The 16,782-nt window shown below is 43.6% G+C and overlaps 1 protein-coding gene across 1 annotated transcript in view; it reads right to left on the bottom strand.

Moving 5' to 3' along the window:
- Nucleotides 1-16,782, bottom strand: part of mtcl2 (microtubule crosslinking factor 2) — a gene marked incomplete at its 5' end in the record, with an annotated part of 92,679 nt that overhangs the window by 17,342 nt on the left and 58,555 nt on the right. Inside the window, 11 exons of the mRNA XM_084552723.1 lie at nt 136-303; nt 387-503; nt 613-843; nt 1,155-1,277; nt 4,443-4,574; nt 6,733-6,966; nt 8,057-8,357; nt 8,775-9,324; nt 10,098-10,251; nt 10,716-10,883; nt 14,487-14,549. Coding sequence (XP_084408849.1) covers nt 136-303; nt 387-503; nt 613-843; nt 1,155-1,277; nt 4,443-4,574; nt 6,733-6,966; nt 8,057-8,357; nt 8,775-9,324; nt 10,098-10,251; nt 10,716-10,883; nt 14,487-14,549 — 2,241 coding nt within the window. The remainder of the gene's footprint in view (nt 1-135; nt 304-386; nt 504-612; nt 844-1,154; nt 1,278-4,442; nt 4,575-6,732; nt 6,967-8,056; nt 8,358-8,774; nt 9,325-10,097; nt 10,252-10,715; nt 10,884-14,486; nt 14,550-16,782) is intronic.

Raw genomic sequence — 16,782 nt, 5'->3', positions numbered from 1 at the left:
TTACGCTATAAACAACATAGTGGCTATAGAATAGGACATTAAAGTATTATGATGCATTTCGTGTGCGGCTGCATCAAGCTCTCTATCTCATTACACCAATAAATCTTTGCATTTGTTTTATTCTGACACGCTTACCTGTGTGATGAGGCTCTTCAGCTCGGTCCTCTCCACTTCCCATGATGCCTTGGCCTTCGCGAACTGCTGAGTGAGTTCCTGGGAGCCTTGTCGTTCCTGTCTCAGCTCTCCACTCAGATCCTGCAGCGAGACCCTCAGGTCAGCCAGAGTGCTGCTCACGGCGCTCGACTACAAGGGAACATGGGAAATCAGTGTAAGGGTGCATATGTTTAGGTGCAAGTGTGTATGTGTGTTTGCATCACCCTCTCTACCTTTATAGTTGGGCTGAGCGGCTGTTCGTCGGCGGATCCCCTCCTGTCGGTCTGGTGGGTGGGGCTTGGCAGGTTCTCCTCCTCCAGCAGCAGGTAGAGGTCCTTCAGGCTGTTCATCTAAAGAACCAAGCGCAGGCTTTTTAATAAAATACTGAATAAATCAACGTTTCTGGTTCAATTAAGGAGACACAACTGTTCAGACAGAGGCATTCTCCTTCCCTCATACCTCCAGGACATCTTTCCATTCTGTGTCCTTCTTGCAGCCCAGCCTCCACTGTTTGAGGAAGCAGCGTAGTTTGAGGCTGAGCAGTAACAGGGCCTGTTTGAGGTGCTGGGACTCCTGGACCAGCAGAGTCCTCTCCTGGCTCCACAGCTTCTGCTGAAGCCGAGCCTGGAGGCCCAAACTCTGCAGCTGGAAGTCCCGTCGGAGCAGGGCCTTCTGGTGCTCCTCCTGGAGCTGAGAGAAGAACAAAACTGCTGAACATTTGCTTCTAACACAAGAAAATCAATTTTCCTCTTAAATGTCGATGAGGAAGAGTCTTTGTCTTAGAATGCAACCACAAAGCATGAAATTGAAGTCACCCAGAGCTCATTTATTCTCTAAATAGTTTAGTCTGAGGAATTTTAAAACTTTTAGCTTCTGAACGTCTGACATTTCAAGGTTTGTAGTCTTCAGGTTAAGACAGTTTTAGAAGGTTTAACAGCATCATTTGAAACATTGCTAATGACTTATTGTTTCCTTTTTTATTCATTAAGCTGCAAGCTGACCTGGGTGAGTCTGAGAGCAATTTCTTTCTGAGCCTGCCTCTCCTTCTTCAGCTCCTCCCGAGTTCCTCCAACCGCCTCATCGGCTTCAGACAGCTGGGCCTGGAGGTCACTGGACTGAGCGGGCTGGAACAATGGAGAAAACGACAGAATGAGTCGGGATGCAATGCCAGGATAGAGCGGAACGGGGAGAGAATGAAAAACAAGAACTTTGGGAGAGAAAGAAAAGCAGTGGGGATGGAAGCATTTGTAGGTAGGAAACAGGGAGGTAAATGAGTGAGAAATAGAAAAATAAAGAAAGCAGTTATGGAAGACGTGGTGTGAATGGAGGTGGCAGAAAATAAAATAGTAAGGCTAAAACAACGTGTGAAAAGCACATGATGTGGCACTTTTGGTCTATGACACTCCTTAAATCACACTTGAGCTGTGACGCTCTACTGTACACTCACACACTTCATCTCATGCCCTCTCCCATGCCTCATTTGGCTGCTGAGTGAGTGCGATCCATCGACCCACCACTGTACCATTAATGTCCTCTTTCACCCTCCACTGGGCTCCGCCTCTGCCCTCCATCACCCTCCACCGGGAGCACCACCCGGCTGCTCACAGCCTCCGGAGAAACTACTCCACTGTTCCAAACTGACTCACTGCTGTGAAAAAGTGGCAGCTGCTCTTGGAAAATGTGCAACGACACTAGAAGCTGTAACACTAGAGCCAATGTGTAAAAAATAAATGTGTCTGATCGCACTCTGATGGCACGGCTTAATAATTTAAGAGGAATTACATTCTTAAACTCATCAGTGTTTCATTCTCTTACAATTTAACAACAAAATAGAAGTTTTGGGGGTTGGGTTACAACACCTACAGTAATTCTCCATGAACCACAAATTTAATAGTGCTAGTGTGTCTGTGTGTGTTTTGGAATTCAGGTCCAGGCTAATAGCTTTGTTCCACTTCGAGTCTCTATGCTATGCTAAGCTAATTAGCTCCTGGCTATTGGTAACTATCGGCCTTCTGATATAGGTCTCTGCAAAAAAAAAGGCACCTTGTCAAACAGTTTCTTTAAAGCGGCAGAGTTGAACATTTCAATCCTGGTTGAAGTGGCCACCCGTGCAAATGAGATGTCATACTACAGCCACACTTCTGGGGGCTTTGTGGCCTTAATAAAGAAGTTAGACACTAGCTGGCCTTCATTCCGTGAGCAATTATGATCAGACCGTTCTTTATGGCATGAGTGAGAGGAGCTAGTTATCTCGCTGAGGAGCTCTTCATCTAACAGATCACTGTGGCTGCTCCTTGTTCCATTACTCCCTGAAATATTGCAAACATATCTGCTTTCAAAAAATGCCAAAAGTCTAGTTTTGTACATTCATTCTCGATCAGTTACAGCTGTAAGTGCAAATGTGGGTTTAATGTGAAGCTGCAGCTTTGAATCTATCAGCTGTCACCTGCTGAAAGTTTTCCATCCCACATTCATATCCAGATATCTGTTTAAGCAGATTACATTGGTAGTAACTTAACACAGCATTCTGTGAGGGTGAATCTTCTAGCTGGAGTTAGCCTAGATTAGCATAAAAACAAGGGGAAACAGCTACAATGGTGTTAAACACCATTGTACAAACATGCACACTAGCGCCTCTAAAGCTGAATATTTAACACATGTCTGTGCAAACCAGACACTAACGGGAGGTTGCAGATTCATGGGGACTTGCTTTATGCAGCTACTCATTGGGTACCATTGTGCTTGAGAGACCAAACTCTAAACCTGTGCTGAGAGGATGCGTAGACTGATGTTTGTCCAGGAAGAATGCATACTCTACATGTGCGAATATTGCAGATTGACGACTGGCAGACTATGCTGGATGCTGAATCCTCTGTAAACATTATCTGTGTGGGTTTTGCGGTGTCACTGCTCTGCTCTATCCATAACATCTATAATACTTCCGCTTATCTTCCTCTTCCATCTATTTTAGTCTCCCTCTCCCATTCACCCTCGCTGATTTGGATAAAAATGCAGACACACACAACTCTGGTTACCACGGAGACGCACAGGCAAAAGGTCAACCACACAAAGCTCTTTTCTTCCAGCTGACGGTGAAGTCACTGCTTGTTTATGTTTGTTTTCGACACTGCGTTGCCACCGCCGTACCCCACCACTGACTTCCAGCTACAGCACACGCTGGGGCAAACGTGTGGATAAACGAGCCTTTTAATGACTTTTCAAGCGCTGTCTGTGGTTGTGGGTTTGAGGAAGACGTGATGTGAGCTGATCATGTCTCTGTGGTTATCCCATGTGTGGCCCACATGGGGTAAACATCAGGTGATGTGACGAGTTTCCAGGAGGAACTTGGAACAAAAAGATGAAGGTGTAAAAACAACCAGTTGTTCTCACAAAGGTTTGAAAAGAGGAACGAAGCAGGAATCTATGTGTGGGGATCCATCTCAATATTCTTATACTATTGAATGAATACAGGGTTGAAAATAGAGCTAATTAGCATCGATGCAAACAGTTAAGTTTGAATGTCTAATCAGATTTACTTCAGTCAGGCTATAGAACTATTGCCTATAAAAGTGGGTGCAATTAAAGTAATGTGGAAACACTCAAGTGTTATTAGCTGAGCGTAAAAGCTTATACTCTGTCCTAGAATATTTATTCAACACAAGGTCCACTGAACCATCTTTATCCAGATTTTAACTGCATGGATGAGCCTCAGTTTCCAACCAGACTTTGTTATTTAAAGCAGGAGACAGGACTTTCAATCTGCCAAACACAAGCTTTGACCCTTCAACACACAACCATAACATCTGTCATCCTCAATCCTGACACTCCCAAAAGCCATAAGACTAGGAAATGTGCTAGAAAAATATCTAGAAAAATAAAATAGTTAACATCTTGTGACAAGTGACTTCTTATACAAATAAGGAGTCAGTTGATCACGTGTTAATGTGAAAACATCTGTTATAGTCCTGTTAACATTTCACTGTTAGTCTCCTTAGCTACTTCATCATCACAGACAGACTGCAAGGGGAACAGATTGGACTTTATGTATGCTGCCCCAAAGGTATTTTTAGACCTGCCATGTGTTTGGTGCTTTCTTGTCTGTGTTTACAAGAGGGAGAAAGTTGACATTAAAACATCGGCTTCGGGCTCAAGTCACATTCTGCTAAAGAAATGGTGCTAGCTGTCAGCTAGCTGTCGACTAGAGCCGGCGATTTCAGACCCCTGCAGCTTCCTAAAGAGTTTGTTTGTGCCTGTCACGACGGCAATGATTGAGATTGCGAACGACTTACCGCTGCATCATCTGTCTCCTTCTCCTCCTGTTCCAGCTGGCTGGTCTTTTGCGAATGATCGCAGTCTGATTCGCTGCTCTCCTTAGTTTCATCTTTTACTTCTGGCTCTGGTTGGTCCCTATAATCAGGCTGCTGCATGCATGCATGGGCAAGTTAATGAAGAAAAAACAAACAAACAAACAAACAAAGACAAAAGGGAGAGATGGGGGAGGAGAAGTCGTGGGACAAAAACGGAGGAAATGATAGAAAACAGACACAACAATAAGAAAAACCATAAGACCAAAGTGGCGGCCATCCATGAGACAACATTAAGATAACATGGAAAACAAAAACAACGCAATAATGATTTATGGGCCTCACAAGACAAAGAACAGGATGTAGAGGAAGAAGAGCTTGGTCAGAGAAGAAAATGAGAGGGTGGAGAAGAGAATGAAAAGGAGGATGGAGGGTAGAATGAACGGCTGAGGGGGGATGAGAGAAAATGGAAATGGAGGACACAAAAGAGTGGAGAGACAGGGTACAAACAGTGATAGGATATAGAGGAAGGGAACGGAGAGAGAAAGAGGGGGGAAAAAGAGGAATGGGAGGGGAAGAGAAGGAGTAAGGCAGTTAGGATGAAAGGTCAGAGCGAAGGAAGGGGCAATGGAGCAACAAGGTGAGGAAGAGGAGGGAGGAACGTGTGACGTGAAGCAAGAAGAAGTGAGAGCGGGGGAAGTAAAGCAGTGCGAGGTGTGCGAGGAGAAGCCAGAGCAACGCAGGGAGGGAGTTGCGAAGATGATGAAGACGTGTGAGGAGCGGGAGAGAGGGGCGTTTGAGAGGAGGGAAAGGGGGACGTCAAGTGCAGAAATCGATCGGTTATGGTGCCCGTGCAGCGAGAGAGAGGGAAGGAAGAAGGGGAGGAGAGACACAGGAGGGAAGGGAAGGAGAGATTGGAGGAGGGTTGGGACTCAGAATTGGCCTCTAATGGAGTCTAAACATAAGAATTTACTAGTTTAATTAGATGAGATCTGAATAGAAAACAAAGATTTTATAAGAAACAAGTTTCTCTTGCTGTTAAAGAGGTACACCAAATATCTCCATCTGTACTCTATTATCAGTCTTGAAGGGCTTATTCTTTAAACAAATGAAAACAAATTGCTGGTGTATTGACAGAATTCAATTTAGTTTCATTGATACTGCTGTGGAGAAATCTCTGCTGTGGAGTCTCTGATGATTCCAATGTGCTTTTATAACTCAGTATTGAATATATCTCGGACCAACATATAGCTGAAAATACAGGGAATGCTCAGAGCAAATCATAAGTCACTGACAATCAACTGGAACCCAAGAATTTCCCAGCGGAGCGTTTCAAATGGAAAAATGTGATTTGTGAAGAATGACTGGAAATCTTTTTTAGATCGAGCTCACTATCCCATCTGCTGCTTTAAGTAATCCGTCTAGACAGCTCTATCAGTCATAATCTCACTATGTTCAAACTGATTCCTTCACCCGTGATGGTATCACTCAGTATTTCAGTGAATCTAGTTTTGAGTTTTAGTGACAAAAGCAACAGGAGCAACTACAATACCCAGATAATAGCAAAACCTTTTGATCACGGCCCTTTTCTTTCTAGTCTTTTAAGGCAACGTTTGTTGTGGTTGAAGCTATTCTTGTTTCTGATGCTAAAGAAATCCAGCTGGCTCAGAATTAAAATGGGTCATGTTATTGCTCAGCCACACTGGATTCAAACCTGTTTGAATTGGTAAATATAAATAAATTGCATTTTTTTTAACTCCGCTATGGTCGTGCAACAAACAGGCTCCATTTGAGGCCTCAAAGCAGCATCCAAATAGGTTAGGAGATCTTTTAACAGCATGCAGAGAACGTAGGTGGCATTGTGTGGAGATGTTTACACTGGCAGCTCAGATCTGACTTCACCTGATGCATTCATAACGCAAAGCCAAAATATATTTACAGTTGTATATATTTTTGTTCCAAAACTCAATTGTTTTTTTGTTAATTAAAGAATGAATTAAAGAAAAAGGGACATTGCTAGCGGTGTGTCAGATTTGAGGGTGCCGTGTAAACACATTCTCCACAGTGAGGAGAAATTAAAGCAGCGTGGTGAAATGGGATTGAGTGTTTGTCAGCCAAACTAATGGTCTGAAACAATCACTGAACACAAGTGAAGATAAACTATAAAATAATTAAGAAAAAATCAATATAAAAGCTTTAAAATATATAATAAATGAAAAAAAAAAAATAGAAGTGACAAGGAGTGAAGAAGGGGAGAGTGTTTCTGCTCTGTTACCTTCTCCTCTGCCCTGTTCTGTCCGTCCTGGCTGTCTCCAGAGCAGGGGATGGAGGCGCAGGGCGAGGCCAGGGGAGACGCTCCTTCAACCAGAGCGTCCCTCTCACCTGCTGGGGGTTTACCCACGCTGTCCACCTGCTCCACAAAGGCCTGCAGCTGGGTGTGTAGGGCCTGCAGCCTGCTGGTCAGAGCACCAACCAGGGGACGGTCCGCCACATCAGACAGCTCTGAGATCTGGGGAGGGCAGGAATAAAAGAATTTATCACACAGTCAGTCAGAATAGAGTGAAAAAAGGTGCTAGTTCAACTGTATGGTCATTTTAGAGGATGTAGCAACATGCTACAATTCAACAGAATTTGTGAGGGAGCATAAAGATTGGACTCTGGAGCAATGGAAGAAGGTCATGTGGTCTGATGAGTCCAGATTTACCCTGTTCCAGAGTGGTGGGGGCATCAGGGTAAGAAGAGAGGCAGATGAAGTGATGCACCCATCATGCCTAGTGCCTACTGTACAAGCCTGTGGGGGCAGTGCTATGATCTGGAGTTGCTGCAGTTGGTCAGATCTAGGTTCAGCAACATTATGTGTCCAAAGAATGAGGTCAGCTGACTACCTGAATATACTGAATGACCAGGTTATTCCATCAATGGATTTTTTCTTCCTTGATGGCACGGGCATATTCCAAGATGACAATGCCAGGATTCATGGGGCTCAAATTGTGAAACAGTGGTTCAGGGAGCATGAGAGATAATTTTCACACATGGATTGGCCACCACAGAGTCCAGACCTTAATCCTACTGAGAATCTTTGGGACGTGCTGGAGAAGGCTTTATGCAGTGGCCAGACTTTCCCATCATCAGTACAAGATCTTGGTGAAAAATGAATGCAACACTGGATGGAAATACATCTTGTGACATTGCAGAAGCTTATCGAAACCATGCCACAGAGAATGTGTGCTGCAATCAAAGCAAAAGGCGGTCCAACGAAATATTAGTGTGTGTGACCTTTTTTTTGGTGGTGACTTTTTTTTTTTGGCCAGGCAGTGTATATATATCAGTGTCTTTGTAGCTCAAGGGCAAATGTGTTTGCAGAACACAAAGTTCCTCATACAGTATCTATGTACCGTATATGCACTGTAAAATAGCCTGAAAAACACACAGTCATTATGCATCATCAAAAGTTTTGTACAAGCGGGCAGCTGTTTAAAAAGGTTTTTACTGTATGCATTATTATGTTTAACTAAAGTAGAGAAGTTTTAAGAATTGAAATGTGCCACACTGAAAATACCTGAAAGACTGACTCTTGCAAAAAAAGCAAGGACATGTACCTGGCTGTGAGGCTGCGGTTTCTCCAGGTCACACGGTTCTGCTGCCTCATTGCTGCAGACCTTGTGATAGATGGATGGGGAGGAGGAGAGGCAGTTTGACTCGGGGGAGGTCAGGAGCTGTATCGCTGTGGAAACCAAGCGAGCCTGGTCCCTCATGGCCAGCAAGGCATCATGGTCCTTCGGCCCCAGGCACCCAGGGAGTGAAGTCGTTGTGTCAGCGTTGTCCTCGATCTTCACTTTCTGTTCCTTGATCTCGAGGGCGTCATTCTCGCCCCCTACCGGCTCTTTGCGATGGGGCGGGCTGAAGGAGAAACAGAGAGAGCTCTTTTACGACTCATTGCCCTCGTTGGCTTTAATCGTGGAGGTCTTGACTTTGAAGCACTCAGACCAAAAAAAAGAAGAATGAACATCTGCAACTCTGTGATGGACAAACTCACTCAGATTATTTGTAATCTTGGCAAGACAGAAGGCTGACTACAAGAGATAGGGAAGGACTTATTATCTCTGTTTAATTAACAAAAAACAACTGAACAGATCTTTTGTTGGACTTGTGATGATACAAATTAAGTTAAATTTTACCAGCAGAAACTGTATTAAACACCCCTATTGCATGTGAAGTGACCCCAATTCAGTGGTGTTTCAATAAATAACTGAAGAGTTCCCAGTCATGAAACACATTTAGAGCCAGTAAGTGGTAGGTGAGTCACTGGTTCATTACCTGGTGGGGAGACACTCAGCCGAGTCTCCAGCCTCTGCATCCGTCTCCAGAGCTAGTCTTAATGAGGAGGAGGAGGAGGAGGAAGGAGCGTGGTAGGAGGCCAGATCACAGCGCTGCAGATTGGACAGAAGCACACGGTTCTCGTACTGCAGCTTCTTCACCTTCCCGCTCAGTTCTCCAATCTGCAGCCTCGCCAGTCGCAGCTCCTCCTCCTCGGCCGGGGTGTCCGTGCTGATAAGCACCGCCCCTTCCTGTATGGAGTGCACGGGGCTGTCGTTGAGCAGCCCCTCTGTCAGCGACATTAATGAACTGGACGACAGCGCGGACGTTGGCGGTGGGAGTTCAGATTTATAGCGGTTGATCTCGTTCATCAGGAGTTTGTTTTGCTCCTCCATCTCGATCAGGGACCTCCTCAGGAGCTCTGCCTCCTCTTCCACAAACTGGAGGTGTCTCTGGAGCTCCATGACATTTTCGGATGAAGCCCCTCCCCCAAGAACCATGGCTCCTCCTGCGAGGCCAAGCCCCGCCCCGACACCACCACCAGTCAGTTCTTGAGGAGCATCGGGGAAGAAAGATCCAGTGAAAGGTCAAGAGGTGATTTAACACCAGAGATTGAGACACAGCAGAGAAACAAAATACAACGTGTTAATTATAAAAATAAGACCTCATTCCAGATAAATTCTCATCAGTCTGTTAACATGTCATTTGGATTTAATTATGGGGCCTGTTTCAGCGGATACAGAGAAAAAACAACACCTCTGCACGCAAGTAGATAGTCCTACAACCATTTTGTTATAACAAATTCAACCCCATGGTGCTCAGATGACGTGTATGAATATGTTAATGTAACTCTACTGTCCATCACAGCATAAAGCCCTGCACCCAAATGATTACACTCGCCCGGTAGATCGTTGCAGAAGCATAATCAGTTCCCAACGGAGGGGATCCAGACCAACTTTCCGCCATAAATAATTTATTTGTGGGCTGGAAAGTTTATCTGGTTTCCAAGCTAGTAAAGCACACCAATTGACAAATATGTTTTAGTTCAATCAGTGGTACATCACGTCCAGTTCCCTGAAAACAACTGGATTAGCCCAGAAAAACTGAATGAACTTGAGTGCTTGCTGCCTGCCTGAGCACAGAATCCTGTTATCGCAGCAGATGCGGAGGTTGTTGAACTGACAGATCTTGTGCACATTAATCTTAATCACACTTTTTGCTATTGAAGTTTCCAAATAAGATCTAGATCATTTCCACCTCCAGACAGAGGAGCTCACATCTTTGAAGAATCAATTACATATATACAGTGATGAGATAAGCCACCTTGGGGCCCCTTCATGTCGTCCATCTCGGCTCGGAGCCCCCTGTTCTCCACCTCCAGCTCCACAATGCGTCGGCTCAGCAGGTTGGCCTCCTCCTCCACCAGCTTCAGGTGGACTCTGATCTCTGCCTCACGGGTGTGGGGGGAGTCAGCAACCTGGTAAAAGTCAAACAGAACACACTGTTAGCATCACCTAAGTTTTTATATATATAATAATAAAAATTCTCTGTATTAGCAGATATTAAAATTCTCACAATTAACACATGTTGGAAATGTTGGCTTATTCTAACAACGCAAATGTCACCCCGCTGAGTCTTCATAAGCATTTTTGTCAGTTAAAATACAGGTGAAGATACAAATAATCACCACCACCATTTTACAGCCATTGAGAGTAAATAATAAACAACTGAATACTAAGAAAAGGAGGAAAATCTTCTCAGAGTTGGCGAGATTTCAGGTTTCTTTCATGTGCCTGTACACTTGCCACTACTTTGTCAGAGCCTAAGTACTCATTAATCAATCTCAGACTTAAGAGTAAAACCTAACAAACTTTCAGCTCATGATAAATCATCTCTCAAGAGGACGGCCAAGTCTTTTCGTCAGCCTAATTGCCCCCTCACCTCCTCCACGGTGAGCGAGGCGTTGACGTCCCCGTACAGAGACCTGTACTTGGCCAGCTCCTCCTTCATGGCGTCGCTGTCCTTCACCAGCTTGGTCAGCTTCTTGCACATCAGGGCCGATTCCTCTTTGGCAAAGTGGAGCTGACACTTGAGGTCTGAACTGTCCTCCTGCAGTGATGGAGCAGAATGAAAAGTGAGCACGGAGGTGACAATGACACGCTTTTTAACATTTGTGTTTAGACATGCGTTGGACAGTTAATCTAATTTAAAGAGAATTTGAGGTTAAAACAGAGACACGACTCAATAAACATGTCCCTCTTCGAACTTCCTCTGAGGCAGTCGAGAACTTTAATATCATCCTACTCCAACTCGAAATGGCCATATTTCCCATTTCAATCAAATTTTAAAATTAAATCTGTTCAGTTTTGTCAGATGTTGCAAGTAAAAATGAAACAACGAGGACATTATATTATAATGAACACTTTTCATGGAAAAATTACCATAATTGAGGTTTTGTATACGATGCATAACTCAAAAGACAAATGAATCCCCCTCAGGCATATCAGGCTAATTGTTAAAACACCCTGACAATCCATCACATTCCTAAAATCGAATCATCTGTGGATGAAATGTACTGAATGAAGGAATTTAATTTGTGTAATTTGCCAAAAGTGAAACTGAGAAGAAGGAAGAAAGGTGGTTGTAATGAAGGGGAAACTCAGAGGAACAGACACAGAAAGAGAGGAAGGCACTCCTCAGTATATCCTTGTGCAGAGGTTACACAGAGATGGACAGGGGATTTGACAGAAGAGATACACACAAGTGAAAGCTGCAGACACATGGATAAATGCAGGAGAGCAGTGCAGATTCGCTCAAATACACAGATACAGGACACACAACAATCTGACTAGTCAGACTGCTCAGAGTGGAATTCGGAGCCTTTAAATGCAACCAGAGCAACATTAGAGGTCAAGGGTGAAGCCAGTGATGATTGAATTACGCCTTGAAGTTCATAAACATCATCCCACACAATTAATGCACCACTAAAACGATTTGCTTTCCAACATTTGGACACAAGCCACGGTCTATTACAGTGCAGCAAACTCAGCTGGGATGAACTGGCTTCTATTTAAAATCGCTTTGAACCTGAAAAAATAATCACAAAGCTCCACTGGATGAACTTGCGGCTCTGGGCTAGCAAATGGTGAGGTCAGAGTCATGCTGTCTTTGTTGCTTGTTAGGCTTTCACAAAAAAACTGAAAAGCACAAAGGAAACAGAGACGCTCCAACAAACACACTCATTAGTGGTTTGCCTCAGACGTCATCCATCATCTGAAAGGAATATTTACTAACTCAGTGGCTTACAGAGTACAGAACTGGAAGAGTGAAAGTAGTTTTCAGACAACTGAGCAAACTACTGTAATAAGAAACAGAAGCTGTAACGTGTAAATGATAAAACACGTGTAACAGTGGTACAAATAGATATACGGTAAGAGTAACTTAAATTAGAATAAGCTACAGGTCATCACTGACCAAGACAAACATAGATTATATTCAATTAATACATGGTGCATATTATTCTCTGCTCCATGTCCAACAGTTGACCTAAAAAACGTGAATATTTGACTTATAGTCATCAAGTGGCCAGAAATACATCTTCAAATAAATCCTTACACAGCTCTGTATCTGTCTGATGTGTAATTCATTTTCTACAGTGTTAGCCAAGAGGACAAATCAAAAGATCAATCCAAGGTTAAAGCCACATATCCAACACCGATCAGGCATAACATTATGACCACCTTCCTAATTTTGTGTAGGTCTCCCTTGTGCCTCTAAAACAGTTGTGACTCATCAGAGAATGGACATGGTCCTTCTGAGGGTGTCCTGTGGTGTCTGGCAACAGAATGTTGTTAGTGGGGGCCTTTGGGTCCTATGGCTTGAGGGGAGGGGCCTCTGTGGATCATCCTACAGATACTTGATCAGTTTGGGATCTAGTGAATTTGGAGGCCAGGTCAACACCTTGTGCTGTTCTTCATTTTTTTTTTCAGTTGTTCCTAAAGAGTTTTTGTGTGTGTGTCTGTTTCAGGCTGCATCCTGCTGGGGATAGGGATGGAGTGTCATTGCTATGGTGTGGGGGTGCCTGGTCTGGTCTAGATGGGTGGTTCATGTCTAAGTAACATCCACATGAATGCCAGGTCCAGACGTTTCCCAGCAGAACGCAAGATGGTCGGTGTTATTTACTTTCCTGTCAGTGGTCATAATGTTATGCCTGATCGAAGTATATCAGGCCTGTATTGCTGCGGTGCCACAACAGCAACATTGGCCAGCTGGCATTCTTTACTGTCACTTTCTACATACAGTATAATAACTAGATTTCTGTAACTACTGTTGACCTCAGGTGACCCAGTGCACCCATTCCTCAGAAGCAGATCTGTGGCTGGATTTGTTTTACGGCCCGTGGAGCGTTTCCAACCACATTAAGCGAGGCGAGGGCCAGCGAATTTACAGCCATTTATGGTATGTGGCTTGGAAAGGGAGAGCGGGCTTGTGCTGGAAGCCCGAGAGAGATGGTGGTGGAGAGAATTACCTTGGCTGAAAAAACACCTTCTGTGGTGATATGTTAGTCTTCTAGGTTTCTAATCTGTACCTGCGTGCTTTGCTGTAGTATAAAACCCAAGCTGATTCATTAACTTGCATTTTCAAAAGGGAAAACGGGCAACGTTTGAACGGTTTTAATGATTTGGAAGATTAATGAGGGGAGTTTGACGTCAAAAAAACTGAGGAGCATGACCAGGAGTTCACACGAGACAGAGAGAAGAGGAGGTAGAGATTTAAAGTGTAATGCTGAAGCTTGATGTGTTATCCCAAGGTAAAACTTGGCATGCAAGGATTTCAGTAACTGCAAACACCTGCAGAACAAGCTGGGGGCCAGATTAGAGAGGAATAAAGGAACTAGTGATCTATCTGCTTTATGCTGCACACAGCCTGTTTGGACAGATAGAGTGTGATCCCCAGAGGAAACAGGTCAGACACACACAGTCATGAGCCGGGAGGCAGAAACACACTTATCACATATGCACAATTTCTAACGTGACAGTTGTGATCGGTGGCCCCAGCCGACCTTAACGTGCCTACTCTGAACTCAGTTTCTGTCCAAAGCTGAACATAATGAAATAAAGCAGCTCTTCTGTTGCTAAAAATCAGTAATAACTAATTCTATATGTAGAGAAGCATTGGGGTTGATTTTGTATTCATTAAAGGGTCAGTAATGTTCATATTTTCTTGGCTGCTTCACTTAAACTAGATGATCAGGGGTTGTTTTGTGACTCATTATTTAGATTTTATTGGTTCAGATTGTTTTTACAGCTCATATCAGTTGACGTTCTAGTTCGTATCACAACTTGTCACAACAAAACAATTAATCACACTAGTATGTGTTTGTTTTCAGATGATTTTGGCTTAAATTTCTATCTATCTCTTTTGTATGCTTCTCTCTGTATTTTATTCCACAATGTTACGTCTGCAGGTGTTAAAACTCAGCACACCCAACATATTTGCGCTGCATATGTTCCTCCTGCAGTGTGGCGTGTGCGCATACAGTATAGCTTGATCAATGTCAGTCTTCCTCCAGGTTTAAGTGTGTTTGGTTGCTGAAACAGCACTTTGTTTCTCTTATTGATATATTGAACCGTCTGGAGGAGCACATAGCAGTGTGTGTGTGTGTGGGTGTGTGTGTGTGTGTGTGTGTGTGCATGCATACGTGTGCGTTACCTGTGGACCAAGCTTCTTGTCAGGTTTGTTATTGGGTCGTGCTCCTCTTTTCTTCTGGGAATTCTGCAACACAGGCGAACAGAGAGTCTGGTTATTAAGACATGACACCACATCCATATATTGTGCTGTGGACAGTTTCAATTAAATTAAGAATTCACTATGACACGAAAGGAGATGACCTGCAGCGTAAAAGAAAAATGGAGTTTAAAGATGTGCAATAATAAATATACACCCAAACGCTACTCTCTTTTCAATAAATTATTAAGACATCTTTTTTTTTAATCTTTTATGTAGATACTTAATGCTAATATTTATACATCTCAAAACTGTTGTTTTCAGTTCAATGTTTAGAAATAACAAGTACAACTGAACAGGATCTATTCAATTCGCAACTTGACGGAAGCGTGAAACCAAAACCTGCAGTTCCTCTAATGTCCACTTGAGGCTTGCCCCAAAAGTGAGTCAATCTCATAGACCTCCATGTTAAAATGTCCAACTTTACAGAAGAAATAACCATGTTTACAGCCTGGCACAAAAACAGTTTTGGTCTTTATCCATTCATGACAACTGTATTGAGATCATCCTTGTGCAACTCATCCTTTTAAATTACATTAGGGTTTAGATTTGTGACAAAAAAGGGGAATTTTGAGAGACAGGGTGGGTACTTAAGCCATTACTGCCTGTCTGAGCTCCACTCTTGCTCCACCTCTCTGTCCGTTATTTGATTAGCCTGGAGTTACGTACAGTCAGGCACTGCCAAAGTGGCTATCGTTGATACGACCCACACTGAGCTTCGATACCATATGTACAGCAGTAAATTAAACCTTATATCCACCATTGAAGCTACACAATTTAAGTAGGAAGCTCATACTCTAGCCATAGATTGGGGACTACGTATGTATTACAACACACTTCCTCTCCCTCTTGGGCTGAACCCTGGATGTCATTGCTATGGCGATGTTGATCATTCCCATGGTGATTCTAACCACCGCGGCAATACTGATAAGAGCATAGAATTACAGCTGTGAGGTGGAGGCAGAAGTGTAAGAATAGAGGCGCACGTGGCGCGCACACAAACACACACACCAGCCTCTGTTCATCAAGTATCTGCCCAGTGCATTAGACTCTCATAAATCATCATCCTTCTTCTTTTTAGAGCAGAGACCGATCATCACACACACACACACACACACACACACACACACACGACATACGCTGCAGTGCAAGTTGCTTAGCTCATCTGGCTGAGTCCGTTTCCATGGAAACAAGCTACTCTCTGCAATGAACCACCGACAACAAAAGAAGGAAAATGGATTGATGGAAGTAAAGGTAGAAGAATATGAAGGGTAGAAAAATATGAACAAATATTACTTAGGTCCATTTTTATAATTAAAATGTAATTTCAAATGTATGTACATAGGTGATAAGAAATATGTTTCGGTTAAATTGTAAAAACACACAATCAGCAACAGAGGAATTCCTCTCATGTCCACGACTAATACAGTTCAAGATCAGCATGGAGGGTATTTGCATATTATTTTTTCTTTCCACTCCGTAACTCTTCTCCCTCCCTCACCTCTTTCTATCCCTTCATCTTCTTTGCCCTCTTGTGTTTCCTCCCCTCCCTCTCATCCCTTCATCACTCTGGACTATTTCGTGAGTGTCTAATTTTTCATCCCTCGCCGTCCTCCCAGAATGCAAATCCATGCCTCCCTCTCACAGTCTCATAACCCACTTTAAGATCTGTTTATTGGGACGCAAACAGTCTAGTAATGGCTCTAAACTCACTGATCAATAGGCATGTCTGATAATGGAACCATTGATTCTGGCCCGGGGTTGAACAGATGTCAGAACTGTTGGATCAGGCTTTCAGCTGATCAGTTGTGGGTGAAAGGGAGATCTTGGAAGGGAGCTCATGACACTGAATATCACAGCTTGTTTCATTAGGAGCATGAGGAGTTGTAATGCCAGGGGACGGAAAACTGCGTGATCTGGCAAACTCTTGCTGGAGTTAAAATTAGCGACTCTGGGGAGTAAAGTGATGTGAAAATGCTCTCCCATTATCAACTGGGGCAGGTCCTACTCTTTGTCAAAGGGTAGGAGCCCTCTGGTTGGTGGTCGGCAGACCAATCAGAAGACCAACAAAGGGTCAATAGCTTACTTGCCCCTTCAGCAGACAGATATGTTTCTTAGCTGTCTGACCTGCCATTGGCTTGCTCAGACTGCAACACTATATGCTTCAAAAATAAAAAACACCAGCAGTATAAACTGACAATTAAATACAAAAACAGTCTAA

Source organism: Chelon labrosus (genome assembly GCF_963514085.1).
Source record: "Chelon labrosus genome assembly, chromosome: 10".
Taxonomy (NCBI): Eukaryota; Metazoa; Chordata; class Actinopteri; order Mugiliformes; family Mugilidae; genus Chelon; species Chelon labrosus.
The sequence above is the reverse complement of the archived record's forward strand: the minus strand, read 5'-3'. Positions and strand labels throughout refer to the sequence as shown.